Source organism: Dunckerocampus dactyliophorus, chromosome 17, assembly GCF_027744805.1.
Source record: "Dunckerocampus dactyliophorus isolate RoL2022-P2 chromosome 17, RoL_Ddac_1.1, whole genome shotgun sequence".
Taxonomy (NCBI): Eukaryota; Metazoa; Chordata; class Actinopteri; order Syngnathiformes; family Syngnathidae; genus Dunckerocampus; species Dunckerocampus dactyliophorus.
Window position 1 is genome coordinate 15,648,515 of NC_072835.1, and position 19,045 is coordinate 15,667,559.

Below are 19,045 nucleotides of genomic sequence, written 5' to 3' on the forward strand. Positions count from 1 at the left end.
GTTCCAGCATTTTTTTTTTTTTTTATCAAATTAATCACATTTATGTCCAAAAAATATGCTTTAAATACACTGGAACGTTTTGAGAGTGGATCACATGTCGTTACTAACGATTTGTCACATTTTAAGTAGAGCAGTGAGGCCATCATGCGGTGGAAACGTAGAACTGCACGGAGTTTTCCTGCTTGGGGAGATCATCCTCATCTTCCTCATCCTCCTCCCCCCCTGCGGTGCTCGGCGGTGGAGACAAGCTGAGGTGATTCAAGCACACCGAGGGAGGCTCAACCGTGCCCGAGGGAGTAAACAAACAGGACATTTAAACACCCCGACGAGGACCTGTCTGCCTTGACTCGCCAAGATGGGGAACCGGGGCATGGAGGATCTGATCCCCCTGGTGAACCGCATGCAGGATGCCTTCGCCGCCATCGGCCAGAACGCCAACCTGGACCTGCCCCAAATCGCGGTGGTGGGCGGCCAGAGTGCGGGGAAGAGCTCGGTGCTGGAGAACTTCGTGGGGAAGTAAGTGGATGTAAAATCATAATGCATGCATTTTATACCATTTAACACACCCTCTATAGTCCCCATCCCCCTCTTCCTCTTCCTACTCCACCTCCTCCTCCTCTTTTCATTTATATCAATGCAACATCCTTTAACTGACTCCATGCACACAAGAATATTATTATTGTCTGCAGGAAATGACCAGCGGAGTGTATCTGTTATAGACCTTTTGTGCCTTAACTCTGTGTCAAGGAGGTGTTGATGTGTGCAGAGCCAATGTAACTCATTACAGGCTTCACCTAAATCTCGATTTTGATTTTCGGTTACTATTTTGTTGCGCATAAACCTTTTTAATCCTACCTAAGCACAGCTATTCTGTCTTTATGTAGGTGTAATGATAAAAAAACAATGCAAAACCGTAGGAAAAATACAATCTTGATCTGTTATGCTGACCTTGTAGCAAGAGAAAGGAAGTGAGACATCTAGAGAGTGTTCACCTGAGCTTTGGGTGAGCCCTTCCGGCTCAGCCCCTCCATCTGGCCTGCACCAGTGCTTATGGGTCGAAGCTTAACCAGCAGGCAACAACGCAGCATCTTTAATCGCGGGCATTCATATGTGCAGCGTGCACGTAATGTGCACAAATGCATGCATTTGTGGTTCTGAGCAGTATGCATGAGTTAGCCCCAACCTATCATGCGGCCGCACACCCTTCAAAATGGAATTAATCTCATTTAACAGACATAAATCCACCCCCTGCAGCAGATTAGTTGATATTCTAATTGATTCATAGCAGGATTTATGGCATAATTAGGCACAATTGTTGCCCCTGATCTGTGCACTTGCTTGGCAGTACGTGTGCCACAAGTGCTAATCCCATTTTAGCAGGTGGACTAGGTGAGCAAACCCCCATTAGTGTTGTGCACATGATGCTACCGTTGATGTATAAGGGTTGACACATTACCTCCAGTGTAAAAAAGTGCAATCAGTTAAGTGTTTTCTAACATTTGTGTACTGTAGCACAGTTAGGGCTAGAGATATATGGTATACTACAGTATTTAACATTCAGGAATTGCAATTGACTGACTGAGTGACTCCCAACTGTCAACGTCCACATCGTTGTGCATTGTCGTCATGGCAACCACTTCTGCCTAATTGCCTCCTCACCCAAGGGAGCTGGTGAAGGAGGATAAATGTGAAACATGATACCATGGTATATTACAAGCCTGTGTTGAGCTGTACGAGGCAGACATCTTGCTATGCGGTGATGTTGTGCACCAACGTGCGTGTGCCCTGGTGCAGCTGGAGTGACATTGCGCGTGTCATCAACCAGCCACCCTCCACTGCCCGACCCACCCCCCCGTGGCCTATTGTGGTGCATTGGTGTTATCAGCTTGTAACCTCGACAGCATTTAACTCGACATTATTGTCTGTAAAGCCGTTTGACTCCAAACAGATTGCCGTAGCATTGTGCCTGATCAGGGCAGTATTGTTGACACCTCCTCTTTGGCTCTGTTTCTGCAAGGGTTTGCTGTCCATCCTGCACCTTCCATTCAGCACAATCAATGCGGAACACATAGGAGGCTGGCATCATGCGCATAATGGAAGAGAGACGTCTATATCACATTACTTAAAGAAAAATCAATATCTAATAAGATCCTTCTAATCCTTCTAAAATTCTCCCATCACAAAAGGTAATATAGTTTATTAGTTCTAAGTCGTTCCTTGTTTGATTGTTAAAAAACATGCTGATTGTGTGGAATTGATTGTTAAAGCAATTACGGCAAAACGGAGTGCACTACTTGACTGGAACCAGTAAAAGCGCTCGCTGTTGATGAAGAGGATAACGTAGAAGATAATAATTCACTTTTGTTAAAAATGGAGTGAAAGGCTTCTTGAGACGTCATCTGTACTTCTGTGAAGAAAGTGTCGAACGTTTCGCTCCTCAACCGAAGAGCTTCGTCAGCGAACTAATAAGTGCTGGTAGCCTAGGCCTTAAATACAGTAAGAGAGGGCGGAATTGGTGTGCCAACACCCTCCTCCTATGGTTCCTTACACTAAGACTGGGCGGAGTAATCCTGCCATTAGCACCTCCGAACAAAGGGAAGAGTAGCTCCCTGTAGTTGGGTATGAACGACTCTGATACTGGCTCGTTAGCATCTATTGTTCTGGCTTGGCCCTGGCTCTACCTCATTTGCAAGACTAAGAGCTGTGGGTTTTGGTCTCAGTAACCTGCTGAACACAGGGTCCAAATTAAACCTCAAACCACCATTCCGATTCAATGATGGGTTCTGTTGTTTGACAAAAATAGCTTCCTTTACTCCTCTTTCAAACCATCTGTTTTCTTTGGCCAAAATCTTTACCTCGCTGACCTCAAAAGAGTGATTGGTAGCTTTAGGACTTTGAGGACAGCGAGGTGTCCTGAAACGGCTTCCAGGGTGGGAAAATCTGAAAACACCAGCTTGTCGTTTTTGTATGCATACATAATATCTGAATATTTCGACTGACTTGACTCACCCCAGTCTCCTGATAGTTTGTTATATTATAGTCCACAGTGACTCGCGGAAGTAATTCCACTTCTTGTAAGTCTAGATGAGCCTCGGAAAGCAGAAAATGGTGGACTTATGATGTATGCGCATGCGTTCTTTCTTCTTCTGTGGTTTGGTGTGCCACGTGGTTCTGTCTGCGTGTCTATTCACAGTGGCACACGCCTTGTGTATTACATCGGTTTCACTTAGTGATCCGTTCCCATCTGGGTGCAACTATTTAGTAATCCGGCACAGCGTGGATGCAAATTTGTTTCACCCGGCCAAAAAAAAAAAAAAATCACAAGCGTTCCCATGTGAACAGAGCCTTAGTGCCATTTTCTTTGAATTAACTGAAAAATATTTGCTATCATACCTTTTGTATAGGAAGTAAATGCACGCTCTCCTTTTCCAGGACAATTTCTGATACTTTGTTGGCTTTTTCTTTATATGGAAAGACAGCAGTGACAAGCACCTTCCAGCTCACGTACACCCCCAGCCCTTCAGGATGAGAAAAGTACTGCAAGCGCCCCCGGTGTGACATTTCTCTGTATTTTATTGTCCGATTAGCAAGAATAATGATGTCACTCTTACATTGAAAATTTGACACGGGTTGTAGAAAGTCCTGTTGTACAATACATTTTTCTGCAACATCACATTATTGGAGACATGCTGACAAAGAGAAACTGGCAGGCGCCATGGCCCAACTGAGTGCACTCATTGAGTACATCAGACAGTAGGCTGGGATTGCGCACTAAGCTGAGAGGAGAGCCTCAGCTTAGGTTTCTGCCCTTTATTTTATCAGGAAATGTGCAAATTCAGTCAATTGACTTTATAATTAAGAAAATGTGATTGGAATCATACAGAAAATACATTTATCCGTCAGTTCAATGGACAAATGTGAATATTTATTTTATGTTATGTTTTTTTTCTGCCTCCCCTGGTCACATGTCGCTGGCGTTAACATTACGGTCACATCTGAACAGCAACATCACGCTAGGTTAGCCTATCTGCTGAAGCTGACTGATGGATCGTTGGCAAGATGTGGAACAAAGTCAGTTTTTTACATTTGTTTTTACAAAGTTGTCCTGGGCTCATCTTGCTAGGGGCGGGTCATTAGTGATATCATGTTAGAGGTCACGAAAAACCAGAAGTGACTGTTCGATTGCCTCCTCTCTAACAATTGAGGGAGATGATTGCTTTTTCTCACAGTTGGCGCTCATAAACAGGCTCTGGGGACACATATTGCTGTGAAAACAGCATTAAAAAGTCAATTTTGCATAATAGGGGACCTTTTAAAGCTTGCAGTCGATCGAGCGCAGTGACTTACACTCATGACTTAGGCTGCCATGACTATTCCCATCCCCACAGGGACATTGCATCTACAGTATGAGACATTGCCTGAGCTTTCACATATTATGTAACGCAGCGAGTGGCGGCCTCGAGCGTTGCGATGAATTATAACAGCTTCACTCTTGTGAAAGACCAGAACAGTGCAAGGCAAAAAGAGTGACATAATAACCATATAAAACGAATGGAGTACACTGTATTATGCCTATTAGTATTAGTATTATTATTACCAGAACGCTCCAGTAACAACATTTTTAGATTCATGCGAAAGTCTCAAAAATGTGATGTAAATCATATAAAACCGTGAGAAAGTGTGTCCGGGAGAGAGACAGAGGAGGAGAGCATTCATTCGGCTGCAGAGGATTAACTCTAATCCCTCTTTCTATCTTCCTGCATTGGCTCAGCTTTAATCTTCACATCCACCATCAAGCAACCTGCCTTTTCATTGGCTCCATGGACAGTAGTTCACACGCTTTGCATTATGTGCAAGTCACATACAGGCCACATTAGGCACACCTGCACTACAATACAATACTAATACAAGAGACTGGCACTCTATTAAATTAACATAATAGTCCTCATTAAGATAAGACATCCTAATATTACCAACCAAAACTTTTTTTACACTTGTACGACAAGTAATAAGACTTTAAAAATGAGATTTTTTTTCGTCCATTTTGCTTTACACCTTTATCAGTCGCTGATGTTAAGATGTCGTGTTTTCATATTAACAGTGGCAAACTTCTTTTGCATCACGCCTTCATCGTTTGTCGTTTAAGAGTGTTTTGTCTCTCGTCCTCATGAAAGATTAACTCTGGTTAACTTCTTTTTACACTTTCAAATCTTACTTTAAAGCGGGGGTGTCCAAAGTGCGGCCCAGGGGCCACCTGCGGCCCGCCGCTGTGTTTTCATCGGCCCTCGACACATTTTAAAAATACAATTAAGCAAGAAAACTAACAAAAACAATAACAGAAGTGTAAGACTGAGCAGTAATATTTTGAAATATTACAATAAAGTCATAATAACAGAAAAAAATTGTTCTACAAGCATAAAGTCGTAATATAAAACAAAATTGTTGTTAAAGTTAAAATTTGAAACAAAACATCGACGTGTTGTTTTACAAAATGTAACACATCAAAGTGGGCCCTGTATTCTTTGAGTTTACCGTATTCGGCCCTCGCTGGGAAAGGTTTGGACACCCCTGCTTTAAAGTATCTACAGTGCTTAATGTATTTTTCTTGATGCTTACATGACAGAAATGGTACTTGATGCTCAACTGGTGGGTCAGGACCCAAAAGTGGATTGTGAAGCCCCTTTCAGTGGGTCACGGGTCTATGCCTAGGCAGCCATCTTTGTCAGGAGGGGAAAGACATCGAGTGGGTTTGTCTGACGCACAGCTGCAGATATCTGCTGGAGCGTACCATAAAGAGAGTCGACAGTGTCTCAAAAGTATTGCAAACAGTCCCTTTTAACGTGAAGATATTTGAAAAGTTTGAGTTGAAAACATTTGGGTTGCTATCGGTAGCTATCTTGACAAGCTTTGGTGTACTTGGTGGATCTTTGACTGGAAACTTTGGAGGGGGAGGATGAGGAAGAAGACCATCTGTGCTCTTTAGAAGGCATCCTGCTCGCAAAATGCATTCAAAGCGTTTTCTAAATGACTCCTGGCACGGTTTCATCATGCATCAAATACGCACAAACACCCGCACAAACTTTGAAGCGGTGCAAGAAACCAACACCAGTGCACATAGACACACAAGGGTGTGCTAAAGATGCACATAAGAATGAAGTTGAATTGTTCTGTCAGCTGGCAGAGGCAGATTCACGCTCTTCATGTTGCATAATAAATGAAAGCCTGCAGTAGCACTATGCTGTTATAAAAAGACACTGGCGGAAAACATAGCACTATACACCGCTAGATATTAACAGTAAAAAAAATGTCTATGTGTGTTTGCAGGGATTTCCTGCCACGTGGTTCTGGCATTGTGACCCGTCGTCCTTTGGTCCTGCAGCTGATGAACTGTCCCACAGGTAACCAAACATTTGTTCTAGAGAGTGGGATTTGTGCGGAATCACTCACAAAAGAGACACATTTTTTAATGAATCTGCAGACTGATGGCTGAAAAAAAGCATGACAGCAAGCATGAGTGCAAATAAAGTTGACTCAGAATAGAGTGGATGAAAATACTAACTTTGCCACTTGGGGGGACCTCATACAGAAGGATGGGCGGTGTGGATGGTACTTTGATACATTTAGCAATGATGCTAAAAGCCGTCTGATGTACAGTAGCAGGTCAATATATGCTATGCAAAACATCCACATCTCAGCGTTTGTGTTTATAGGTGCCAAAGCAAATTTGTGTAAACCCATTATGCTGCTCTTTTTCCCCCCCAATAAAGAAGATAAATCCATCAAACCTCACTTATCCGACTTAGAGCTGACTCCAAGTGTATGTGTGGACAGAATAAAGCAAATAAAATGTTAATTTTGTCTTGTTTGGTATGTTTTTCAGAGTATGCCGAGTTCCTCCACTGTAAGGGCAAAAAGTTCACAGATTTTGATGAGGTCCGACAGGAGATTGAGGCGGAGACTGACCGTATGACAGGTGCCAACAAGGGCATCTCACCTGTTCCCATCAACCTGCGTGTATACTCCCCCCACGGTGCGACCTGATCATCAAGTCATGCGCACCGATATTTTGACATCTGATCTCCCAAAACTATGCATTCTCCTCTCCCAGTGCTCAACCTGACACTGGTGGACCTTCCGGGCATGACCAAGGTGCCCGTGGGTGACCAACCAGCCGATATTGAGGCTCAGATTCGGGACATGCTGATGCAGTTCGTCACCAAGGACAACTGCCTGATGCTTGCTGTCTCACCGGCTAACTCAGATCTGGCCAACTCGGATGCTTTAAAGATTGCCAAAGAGGTTGATCCTCAGGGTGAGTGCATGCCTGCATAATCTGTAAATATTATTATTATTGTGGCTTAGCTAATATTCTTTATGTTTTAGATGTTTTATGTGAAGCATGAAACATATTGAAATTAATAAAACTAATATAAAATATTATGATATTATATAGTATAATATTCATATCAAATAATGCTACTAAAATATATATATATAATGTTGTCATTAATAAAAATGCACAGAATATGAGATCCAAAAAATGGATACAAGAAAATAATAATCATGTAATAATAATAATAATAATAATGATAATAATAACACTAATAATAATAATACTAGTAATAACAATAACAAGAATAACAATAATAGTAATATTAGTAATAATGGTAATAGTAATAATAGTAATAATGATAATAATAGTAATAGTAATAACAACAACAATAATAATAATAATAATAGTAATAATAACAACAATAATAATAATAATACTAAATATGATTATTGTGATTATGGAATAATATAAAATAAAATAAAATTCAACAAATGCCTCTCTGAAAGTGTTAATTAAAAACATGTGCATTATTATCTGTGTAAAGACAGCATATTTGACAGATGCATTTCGTACTCAATCTAATTTTAAGCTGCACATATACTTCATTGTGTCTAGTGAGCCAGTTAGTGTCAATGACTGTCCCCAAATGTAAAAGAAGCTTTTTTATGGGTATGTGTCTGTGTTTGTGTGCAGGTATGAGGACCATTGGTGTAATCACCAAACTGGACCTTATGGACGAGGGGACAGATGCCAAGGACATCCTTGAGAATAAACTGCTTCCGCTCAGAAGAGGTAAAAACGCACTTCCGGTCAATAAGTTCCCCACCGTCCCCTCCTGTGATGGCACAATGTTTCCCCCTTGTGGTGGCCAGGCAGCCAAGCTTTCCAGCGTCTGAAAATAGACAAAACAGGGGGGAAAAAAAGATGGCCATAAAAATACTACTCTTGCATGATGCTGCTGATGTTAGGATTTTTGTTTCCGCTTGCACTTTGCTTTGAACCCAAAATTTTCCACCAGCTTTGCTTTTTTTCATGTCTAGCCCCTTCTTTTCCCCCTTGTGTATCTGTCTGCTGTGCATGTTTACAAACCCGCTGGCTGCATCAATACAGGAAAGCAGATTTTTAACAAAGAGATGCATGGGGAAAATCAAGCGGAGGCGAAACGGGATCCGCTTGACCTGACCTCACCTGGTCGTCTCTCTGGTTTTCTCTTTGGCAAGCATACAAAGACATTCACATATGTTTCTTTCTTTTCTTTTTCCCAGCCTTATAAATCACCCTTCATCCATCATTTGCATTGTTTAATCGCATGTTAAATTATGGCTGTGCTCAACATTTTCTGAAAAGCAGTAGCGGTGTCTCGGAGAAGTGTGGAAAAAAAATTAAAAATAACAGCATCTGGCCCTCACATTAGCTGCCACAAATCTCTCTGCAAAGACTATATGGGAAGGTTTCCAAAAAGCTTGAGCCCGGACCCACAGTGGTTCGCTGGAGAAGAGTAAAAAGCTGTAAGATATGAACCTATTTGATATTCATCTTAATCAACAGGGGTACATATTGTATTCTAGTAAGTTTGGGTCACTGAAAACCTCAATGGAACTCTTTCCTGATGTGTCCAGGTTACATCGGTGTAGTCAACCGGAGCCAAAAGGACATAGATGGAAAGAAAGACATCACAGCCGCCATGGCCGCGGAGAGGAAGTTCTTTCTCTCCCACCCTGCCTACAGGCACCTGGCCGAACGTATGGGCACGGCTTACCTGCAGAAAATCCTCAATCAGGTGCGTGAAGAAGCAGGGAAGTCCTTCCGGGAGTACAGTAACCATGACCTTTGAACTGTGCAGCAACTCACCAACCACATCCGGGACACGCTGCCAGCTCTGAGGGCCAAGTTGCAGAGTCAGCTCCTCTCCATTGAGAAGGAGGTGGAGGAGTACAAGAACTACAGACCCGATGACCCGTCCCGCAAGACCAAAGCTCTGCTCCAGTGAGTCAACTTTGATGACAAGCTTGAACAATACTTAAAATGCAGCTACTGCCATCTTGTGGAGTTAATTCAAAAACAACATCAGGAAGTTGCCTACAGCCACATCTGTTCATGCCAGTGTTTTCTGAGCGACTCCGTGAGTTAATGGAACGCAGGTGTTAATGGTGGCATATGAATGAGTGTGTGTGTTTGTGTGCAGGATGGTGCAGCAGTTCTCCGTGGACTTTGAAAAGTGCATTGAGGGCTCCGGGGACCAAATCGATACGGCCGAGCTGTCCGGCGGCGCCAAGATCAACCGCATCTTCCACGAGCGCTTCCCCTTCGAGCTGGTCAAGGTTTGTTAGGAATTTTTTTTTCTTATTTTTACATAAAACAGCAACCCAACTTAAAGCTTCTGCCACCTCTCTCTTTCCCAGATGGAGTTCGACGAGAAGGAGCTCCGCAAGGAGATCAGCTATGCCATCAAGAACATTCACGGCATCAGGCACGTTCCGTCCTTCGATCCACCTCTTCGTCACGACCACCGCCACCCCCACTCATCCTTTACTTAACTCCATTAGCTCAGTCACCTCTGCTGCATCAATCAAAGCCAACCGCTAAGGACACCCTGAGTGCAGTGGCGTTTTTATAGCATTACTAATTAGCCAAGTTCAGGGGACATCATACCAGTATGACATGCTCGTGGTATGTCAACATGACAACAGCCTAGTAAAAATGTTGTGCTTTTGCCTTTTTTTCTTTTTAAGTTTTCACTTATTAAGTTTTCACTGTATGCCAGGCTAGTATTTCACTTTGAGAAGACCGTTTTTGAAGGTTTGCATCATTTGTTGTGTCAACAATTGGCCATTAAATTACATTGGCAGAAACTGGCCTAAATTACACCTTAAGTACAAAAAAATAATTTACATATGAATTACACAGTCGAACGGCGTCGTTTAACAGCTGTTTAACGTCGTTTAACAGCTGTGTCACATGTTGGGGACCTGTTGCTAGGCAGATCTCATCGGGCTCATCGGGACGAAGTCTACCTAAAATAGCCATGGTCACTAAAATATCTGAATGACAAATCCATCCATCCATTTTCTATGCCGCTTCTCCTCATTGGGGGCGCGGTGGTATGCTAGAGCCTATCCCAGCTGACTTCGGGCGACAGGCGGGGTACACCCTGGACTGGTCGCCAGCCAATCGCAGGGCACATATAGACAAACAACCATTCACACTCACATTCATACCTATGGACAATTAATTAAGCTAACATGGATGTTTTTGGAATGTGGGAGGAAACCGGAGTACCCGGAGAAAACCCACGTACGCACGGGGAGAACATACAAACTCCACACAGAGATGCCCAACGGAGATTTGAACCTTCCCGATCTCCTGACTGTGACTGTGTGGCCAACATGCTAACCACGAGACCACAGTGTGGCCCAGAATGACAAATCAAGTTAAAAAAAAAATCAAAAACAACACCGTAAGGATTATGAGACACGTTTATTTAACAATTGCATCACTGCTCTGTGTTAAATATAAAATAGAGTGCCAAAATTTTGCAGGCATCTTCTCATTCAACAGCATGAGGAAGGGTGTCCAAACTTTTGACTGGTACTGTGTGTTACGCAGGGGTGACTGTTGTAAGCGGTGTGACTCTTGGCTGCATTTGCTTCGTGAATGCACTGCCCTTTCGTCCTCTTTGTTGATGAACTTCCTCCATTAACAGTAATCACATTTGATCTTTAGTACATGGGAAGCGTGCAGTGAGTCCTCCCTTTTCCTTTATGCCCGTTTGTCTTTTTTGGAGGTGGGGCAGATATCATGCACAATTAACACTTTTCTCTCTCGCCCAACCTTCCTTATCCTCCCTCTTTCTTTCGCTGCGATGTCCTCCTCCTCGCTTGTCCGGCCGTGGCTGGTTCTGATGAGCAGAACTGGCCTCTTCACCCCGGACATGGCCTTTGAGACCATTGTGAAAAGGCAGATTGGGAAGATTAAAGAGCCTTGCACCAAATGTGTGGATATGGTCATGTCTGAGCTAGTCAATACAGTTAGGCAGTGTACCAAAAAGGTAAAACAATAACTAGTCAACGATGGATAGCACTTTGGATATTGTGTGTTCTCAAACCTTCGTCCGCAAAGTGTCCCGCCGCTGCTCCCTTACTCCTGTGCCGCCCACTCCAGCCTTGGGTTGTATTTGGACAGCGACTGGGGCTGGGGTGGGCTGCCATTCACCTGCCTTGACTTCTCCGGTCGGGTTTGCCTGGTTGGGTTGTCCCGTGATAGAGAGCTCTGCCGATGAGGAGGAAAGTGGTGTGGAGGCTGAGTTGTTATGTATACATGGCTGCCGTAGAAAAATGTACAGTATTTTTGCTAAGGGAATACAGTGAAACCTTGATATTTGAACGCACTTCAGAAGGTCAAATTTGGAAACCTCTACTCATTGAACCCCGATGTGTGTTCGGCTTTGACGCCACAACTAAGGGCGTCGGTGACGGAAAAATGTAATGATAACAATAAGTGAGAATATGGAACTTGGCTCCTGCAAAAGCAAAAATAATTCAACATCTGATAAAGAAAAACAACAGCGCATACACATCAAAGCCTGCTACATTTTGTCGTGCCGGTCGTACAAGTTAAACCACCATCATGCTAACATCGCTTATTGTGACATAGCGGATGCAGGCATCTCTGTCCTGGCTGCTCTTCGAGAAATGGCTGAAGTGAAAATAAGTGAACATCTATATTAGAAAAGAAGAAGAGTATCAACGTTTGGGCAGAGCAAAATTGCATTTATGGCTGGCGTCTTTCATAATTAAAGAGGAGTACACACAACGACGTCCCAAAGCTACGTGCTACATGTCTATTTTTGGTTTAAGTTTGGTTCATTTTCCGAACGAGTGACTATTTTGTTTTTTCCAGACTATTATATTTCTTTAAACAGCTTTTTTTACGTTGTACGGTGGTCACAGTTTGACCCTGGAACGGACTGTGTCCATTATTTCCCATGGGGAACCTTGTATTCAAAAACAGATTGTGTTCAACCTCAGAGGTTTCACTGTATTTAAAAAAAAAAAACAACTTTTTAAATGAGTTTTTTGGGGTTTAAAGTAAAGTACGCTGTGCCCCAATCCCATACTGTCTGTGCTATATGGACAAATATGTTGGGACACATTACTTCATCTTTTATTCTATCGTACAATGAATGAATGAATGAATGAATGAATGAATGCCTCAGGGCACAAGACAATGTCTGGCAAGGCGTAGTCGGACAATTTTGGCATGGAAGAACGTGAGAGCCCTGACATTGAACATGTTTGGCCTCTAACATCATAAAAATTGCGTATGTTGACTTTGTCCCATTACTTTTGTCCACATAGACAACCAAGAAGTTTGTTGAGTTTGATTTTGCCCATGCGAGGTATGGTTTCATCCAGGGGGTGTCCAAATTGCGGCCCGGGGGCCTTTTACGGCCCGCGACTGCTTTTTTTTTTTTGGCACCTTCTAAAAACACGTGTCTAAAAAAAACACAATCTAAACAATAAAATTTATTAAAAAAAAACAACAGCAAAAATGGGGAGAAAAAAACAGTAATTTAAAAAAAGGTGTAATATAAGCAACCCCTCCCCCCCCCAAAGAATTAATTAGAAATTTTAGGAAAATTAGAATATAATATGAGAATAAAGTCCAAATATTAGTCAGATTAGTAGTAGTAGTATTTGTAAATAATAAGAAAAAAAACGGCCAAAAAGTAATGTAAGGAGAAACAGCCCATAATAATAATAATAATAATAATAATAATAATAATAACAATAATACGCTTTGTCACTGATAAAATGAATAAATCTATATTATATGTGTTTATATATATATATGTATATATATATATATATATATACATATATATATATATATATATATATATATATATATGTGTACATTATATTAAATACTTAGTTTGGGTTGGTTTAAAAAAAAAAATTAAAGAAAAATAAAGGCGGCCCCGCATCTTTTGATTTTTTTCGTATGCGGCCCTTAGTAGAAATAGTTTGGACACCCCCGGTCCAATCCGTACTCAATTTCTCTTGTGTTAATGCCGTAAACTGTCAAATACGAAACAAGAATCTACTCTTGTTTGTCGCTTATTTCATGTTTTAACGTCACTTTTTTTTGTTGTTTTTCTTTTTCTCTGAACTAACCTAACATTTCCTAGTCTGGAATTTGGGCATAGTGTGACTGGAAGGAAGCGAACTGGCAGCCATGTTGGATGACCTCAGCATCCAGACGTGTAGCGTGTGTGTGTGTCTGTGTGTGTGTGTGTGTGACCGCAGCCTTGCACTTGCACCTGCAGCCTAAACGAGACGCCATGTTCGTGTTTTTGCAGTGAATTTTTTCATGTCTGTGGCCAAATCCAGTCTAAGAGCAACCTGGACACCTTCCCTGGGGGTGCTCCATGTTATTCTTGGGGTTCTGGAAAAGGGAGTGATGGCTACCAAAGGAGGCTTGCACGACTGCGGTCTCGCTTTCTCGCCGTCGTAAAGGATAGAGAGGGATTCCGGCGTTCCAGAATGGCTTTAGGATCCAAAAATCTCAATGTCTCACTTGCATTTTCTTCCTTCTGTGCTGTCTTATCTCCCCCCCGATCCCTCTCCTTGTCTTTTTTCATCACTTCCATCCACTTCTTTACTCTCTTTCCTCCTTCCTCGTTTTATTTCAACTGTGTCTCTTCCGTGCCGCCTGCCTATCCCCATACAGGACGGGTCTGTTCACCCCTGACCTGGCCTTTGAGGCTATAGTGAAAAAGCAGATCCAAAAACTGAAGCAGCCCACACTGAAGTGTGTAGATATGGTTACGAGCGAGCTCACCTTCACCATACAAAGGTGTAGTCAAAAGGTAAAAAAATCAGAAATGGGATTTTTATTTCTGTAAAGTGCACACGTAGGGGGAGACCGATGACTGGGCTTTTATCGACCTGGAGACACATTTTTTTTAATCTTAAAAAGTGTCGCTTTGTGTTACTGCAAGCATTGGAATGTGATGGTCCCTTAAGATTGAATGATACCTAATCATAATAATAATAATAACGGAAAATGGCTAACTATAAGCTAAAATGAAGCAAAAGTCAGAATAAGCCATTTACCTGCTAGTGTAAAACTACTGAAACACATCATAAAAGAGTATATTTAGCTGGAAAAATACTATTTTTGAATCTAAATGTCATTGTACAGGTAAGATAGCAGGCTAGCTAGGCTATTTATTATATCATTAGAATGCTAATAGTAATGCTAACATATAAAGAAGCAAGTGCAAATGCTTTATGCGCGTGCTACTAACTAAATATGTCCAAATATATTCCATTTGAAGAAATATTGAGTATTTATGATTTGGATTTGAACATTTGTGGCACAAGTCTCCAAAACCGATACAGGAAGGTGAACTATCAGTGGCTGAAATGGGTCAGCTATCAGCATGCTAATAGCTATGCTACCATCTAAAGCAGCAAGTGTTAGCTCTTGGTTGCCACATTTTCTATAACTAATTAAATATATACACAACTACCTTCCATTTTGATGAAATACACAGTATTTATGATTTATGATTTGGACATCCTGTGTCACAGGAATCATCCGTAACAGAAACAGGAAGTTAAACTTCAGGCAGTCAAAATAGCTAGGCATGTTAGCATGTTAACAGCTGTGCTAACATGTGAAGCAGCAAGTGCAAGTGCTTCTTTTGCACTTATTTAAAAAAATGACAAGTCATATGTCAAACAATCTTCCGTTTGTAGGAATATTGAGCATTTTGGACAATGGTGGCACAGGAAAACAGAAACAAGAGGTTGAACTTAGCATGCTAGCATGCTAATAGCCATACTTACTTGGAATGCAGAGTCAGTGTCAGCGTCCACTTGCTTGGTAGGTTAGATTTTTTTTTATTTCTATTTAAAAATATGACAAAGTATCTTCCATTTGAAGGCATGTTGGGCATTTATGATGTAGATTTGGACATTTGCGGAGCAGGAAGTATCCAAAACAAACAGGAAGTGGAACTTTAGCCAGTCAAAATGGGTAGGCTATTAGCATGCTAATAGTTTTGATAACTTGTGAAGTAGCACGCGTCAGTGCCTGGTTGGTAAGTTGTCTAATACTAATCAAAAATAAGTACAACAAACTGTAGTTTTGTGGAAATATTGTACATTGTTGGTTTAGAGTTGGCGCTACAGGAAGTGTCTAAAACAGAAATGGGAAGTTGCCGGTGAAAAATGGGTATATCATTAAGCGTATCATTAGCATGCTAATAGCTTTGCGAGCTTATCAAGCAGCGCTTCGTTTGTATATTATTTTTTATTATTCCTAGTAAAAAAATATACCCAATTTCCTTCGGTTTTTGTGTAAATGTTCGACATTCATCCTTTAAAATTGTGGCACCACAGGAAGTGTCCATGACAAAAACAGGAAGTTGCACACTAGCCTGCTGAAATCGGTCTCTCCTTACTCACAACTTTACCAGTGTGACCTTTTAACACACACTTTGTTTACTTTTTTTTCCTTTCTGCGCAATTTTTGAAGAGAGAAACAACTTTTATTTCATGTTAGATGCATGTTCGATCATTTTTACTTCCTATCTGACCTCAACCCTGTCAACAAATCATTTCATTTGACCCACCTAGTCTTCGTCTGTATGATTTATTAACTGAAGTGGCGTGACTGACTGTGTGGTTCCACTCCTTGACTAACTGACGCCCTTCCGCCATCTTTTTTTTCAAATTCCTATCTGCTTTTATTTGTCTTTTGTCCTCCTCGAGAGCGTGACCTCCTTTGGATTTCTCCTCTCTGTCATGCTGTTATGTTGGTTTTCACTTCCAGAGACGCACTGTGTTTTAAAGATAGACTGTATTGTGATGTACAGTGCTTGGGGAAAATCCAAAAAGGGGTCAGTTTGAAGTCTTCCTCGGCACCCTGAATCTCCCATCATTACCCCCTCCGCCCCCCTCCGTCCTTGCATTGAATGTATTGTATCTCTGCATGCGACCTTGCATGGGACAAAAAAAAAAAAAAACCTTATTGAAGAGACACAGAACACTTTTCCTGTATTTATGTTGCAAAGCATCTTCTTGATTTACATTTGCTGACAATTTGTTTGTTTTTTTCTCATTTGACAAATTGACAAAACCTTTCTTTTAATCATATGAATGATCTGCAACAAACCTACTCCTTTCTAAAATGAAATTAAAAATTAAATATATTAAATAATGAAATTTTATTTTATTTTATTTTATTTTATTTTATTTTATTTTATTTTATTTTATTTTATTTTATTTTATTTTATTTTATTTCAACAAGCTATTTGAATATGATGTAATAATGTTAGACATACAGTATATGTTGAAAAAAATATAGCTGTTTTGTTCCCCGGGGGCCATTTGCGGCCCGTGGGTGTGATTTTATCGGCCCGCAGCACAGTCTGAAAATGTAATTTCACAACAACAAAATGGGAAAATAAATCAAAAGTCAAAAGAGGAAAAGATGAGTTGTAATCTAGCAAAGAAAAAAACATACTTTCAGAAGAATAAAGTAATAGTATGAGGAAAAATGTCATTTTAGTAGCATGAAATTGAAATATAATTTTTTTTTAAGTCAAAAACAATGAATAAAGTTGTAATTTTTGGAAACTTAGGTTGGGTGCAAATTTATAACACAGCAATAAAGTCAAAATATTAGGAAGATAAGTTGAAATATTTGGAAAAACTATACAAAAAAAAACAACAGCAGATATTTTACCAGAGTAAAGCCAAAATATTAAGAGGAAAAACATAGAGAGAACAGTTGCAATTTTATGAGAATAAAATGTAAAATGAGGAAAAATATCAAAGAAAAGAAAGAAAAAATACATTATTGTTTGAAAAGATATAAAGTTATAATTCCGAAAATAATTCTGGAATTTAAAAAAAAAAACACAGCAGAAATGGTGCAAAAAACAACTGTAATTTTATGGGAATAAAGTCAAAATATGAAGAAAAAAAGTCATAATCGAATGAAGAACAAAAGTCGCCATTTTACAAGAATAAACTCGTATTATTATGGAAAAAAGCGTAGTTTTTAGTAGCATTTCACCTATGCAGCTTTTTCTTGAGCTACATATACACTGTAGCTTCTTAGCATATCTCGATGTGTTGCTTTGCAAAATATCAAAAGCGGCCCTTGTGTCCTTTTAATTTTTCAGTATGTGGCCCACGCTGGAAAAGGTTTGGACACCCCTGTCTTAGGGGTTAAAAAGGGCATATTATAGTCATAAAATTAAATAATTAAAAATAACTATCAATAATTATAAATTATAGATAACTTTCAAACTCAAGAAATCACCAAAAAATGCCAAAAGTGCGTCATTTTTTTTTTTGCTCAAAATCACACTCAATTTTACGAAAAGATGAGCGTCGATTTTGACTGGTGTCGCTTTTTTGATAACGCCTTCAAAATGGCCTTCATTTTGTGCGAAATCCTGTTGAAGTGCGACAATGCTGGTTTGTGAAGCGCCAAAGCAGAAGCTGAAACCCAAACGTACTGTGCTGGAAGATGCATTGTAACACGCAAAAAGTAAATTTTCCCCTTTTACTTAAAGTGTCTGTGTCCCCTCGGAGGCATGATGTGTGTGTGTATGTGTGTGTGTGTGCGTGTGTGTGTATTTGTGGCTGTGCAATGAGCTCATGGAAAAAGCCTTCAATGTGCTGGGAAGGAGATGCTCATCTGCCAGGAACATTGTTGATCCTGCGTTTGTGTGGCAGTGTCACAGACTTTGCACTACTCACTCTTTTTTTTGGCGGTGTTTTACACGTAAAATCAGCCCAGAAAAGTGTGTGACTAGAGCTGAGTCTGCGCTAACCCTCTCTCAAAACCCTAAAACACATTGTGTGTTTTATTGTGCCGGTAGTGGAACTGTGTGTTGCTGCTGTTCAGTGAGAGAAGTAACGCAGTAGTTTACGTTCTGTGTGCGTGTGCGTGCGTGTATTTGCATTTGCGTTCGACCCACTGTGCTGTGTGCTTGGCAGCTGGCTCAGTACCCCATGCTGAGAGAAGAGATGGAGAGAATTGTGACTCAGCACATCAGAGACAGGGAGAACCGCACTAAAAGCCAGGTAACACAAGCACACACGCACCAAAGTACAAGTTTGGATGCTTTAGTAACATTTCGAACGTTTGCTTATTCAATGGGGCGCACGTGCACTGTTTTTTTTTTTTTTTTTTTTTTTTTACGGGAAATTGGTTTTGATGACATAACTTTCCGAGGTTACATGTAAGATAATGATATTTTACTTTATTTCAACACAAATAAAAATGATTAATTAGCTATATATACACACCGAATAATACATAAAGGTATGAATAATAAATAAATACATTAAAAATGATTATTTAACATTTGATTCAACATTTTTCGAAATAAAGCCTTCAAAAACACCTTCAAAAATGTAAAAAAAAATTATAAATGAATACTACTGATAATACAAATAGATAACAATGTTATTTTAGGTTTTCAAAACACAAACAATAATGATTAATTAGATCTATATAGAGTATAATCAATCAAAGTAATCATAAATCAATACATAAACCAATACAAAAAACAAACAATAAACCAAAACATTGACATATATACGCTTTTTTCTTTGATATTGTCCTAGATATAATGCTAATAATGTCAAAATGTTATTTTAGTTTTAGTTATTTTTAATACAA

At 40.3% G+C, this 19,045-nt stretch overlaps 1 protein-coding gene across 16 annotated transcripts in view; it reads left to right on the forward strand.

Moving 5' to 3' along the window:
- dnm1a (dynamin 1a) overlaps window positions 1-19,045 on the forward strand; it is a 50,595-nt gene that overhangs the window by 871 nt on the left and 30,679 nt on the right. For 13 of the 16 annotated variants that reach the window (XR_008566601.1, XR_008566600.1, XM_054757942.1 and 10 more), the window contains exons 2-12: window positions 130-516; window positions 6,325-6,398; window positions 6,881-7,030; window positions 7,109-7,312; window positions 8,027-8,125; window positions 8,953-9,113; window positions 9,177-9,319; window positions 9,519-9,654; window positions 9,736-9,803; window positions 11,243-11,381; window positions 18,358-18,444. Coding sequence is in view for 14 of the 16 variants with exons in the window: in XM_054757942.1 (XP_054613917.1) it covers window positions 356-516; window positions 6,325-6,398; window positions 6,881-7,030; window positions 7,109-7,312; window positions 8,027-8,125; window positions 8,953-9,113; window positions 9,177-9,319; window positions 9,519-9,654; window positions 9,736-9,803; window positions 11,243-11,381; window positions 18,358-18,444 (1,422 nt within the window). In the remaining 2 variants the exon portion in view is untranslated. Of the gene's footprint in view, window positions 1-129; window positions 517-6,324; window positions 6,399-6,880; window positions 7,031-7,108; window positions 7,313-8,026; window positions 8,126-8,952; window positions 9,114-9,176; window positions 9,320-9,518; window positions 9,655-9,735; window positions 9,804-11,242; window positions 11,382-14,065; window positions 14,205-18,357; window positions 18,445-19,045 lie in introns of all 16 variants that reach the window. The other 3 variants (XM_054757938.1, XM_054757950.1, XM_054757948.1) reach the window with 1 other exon arrangement.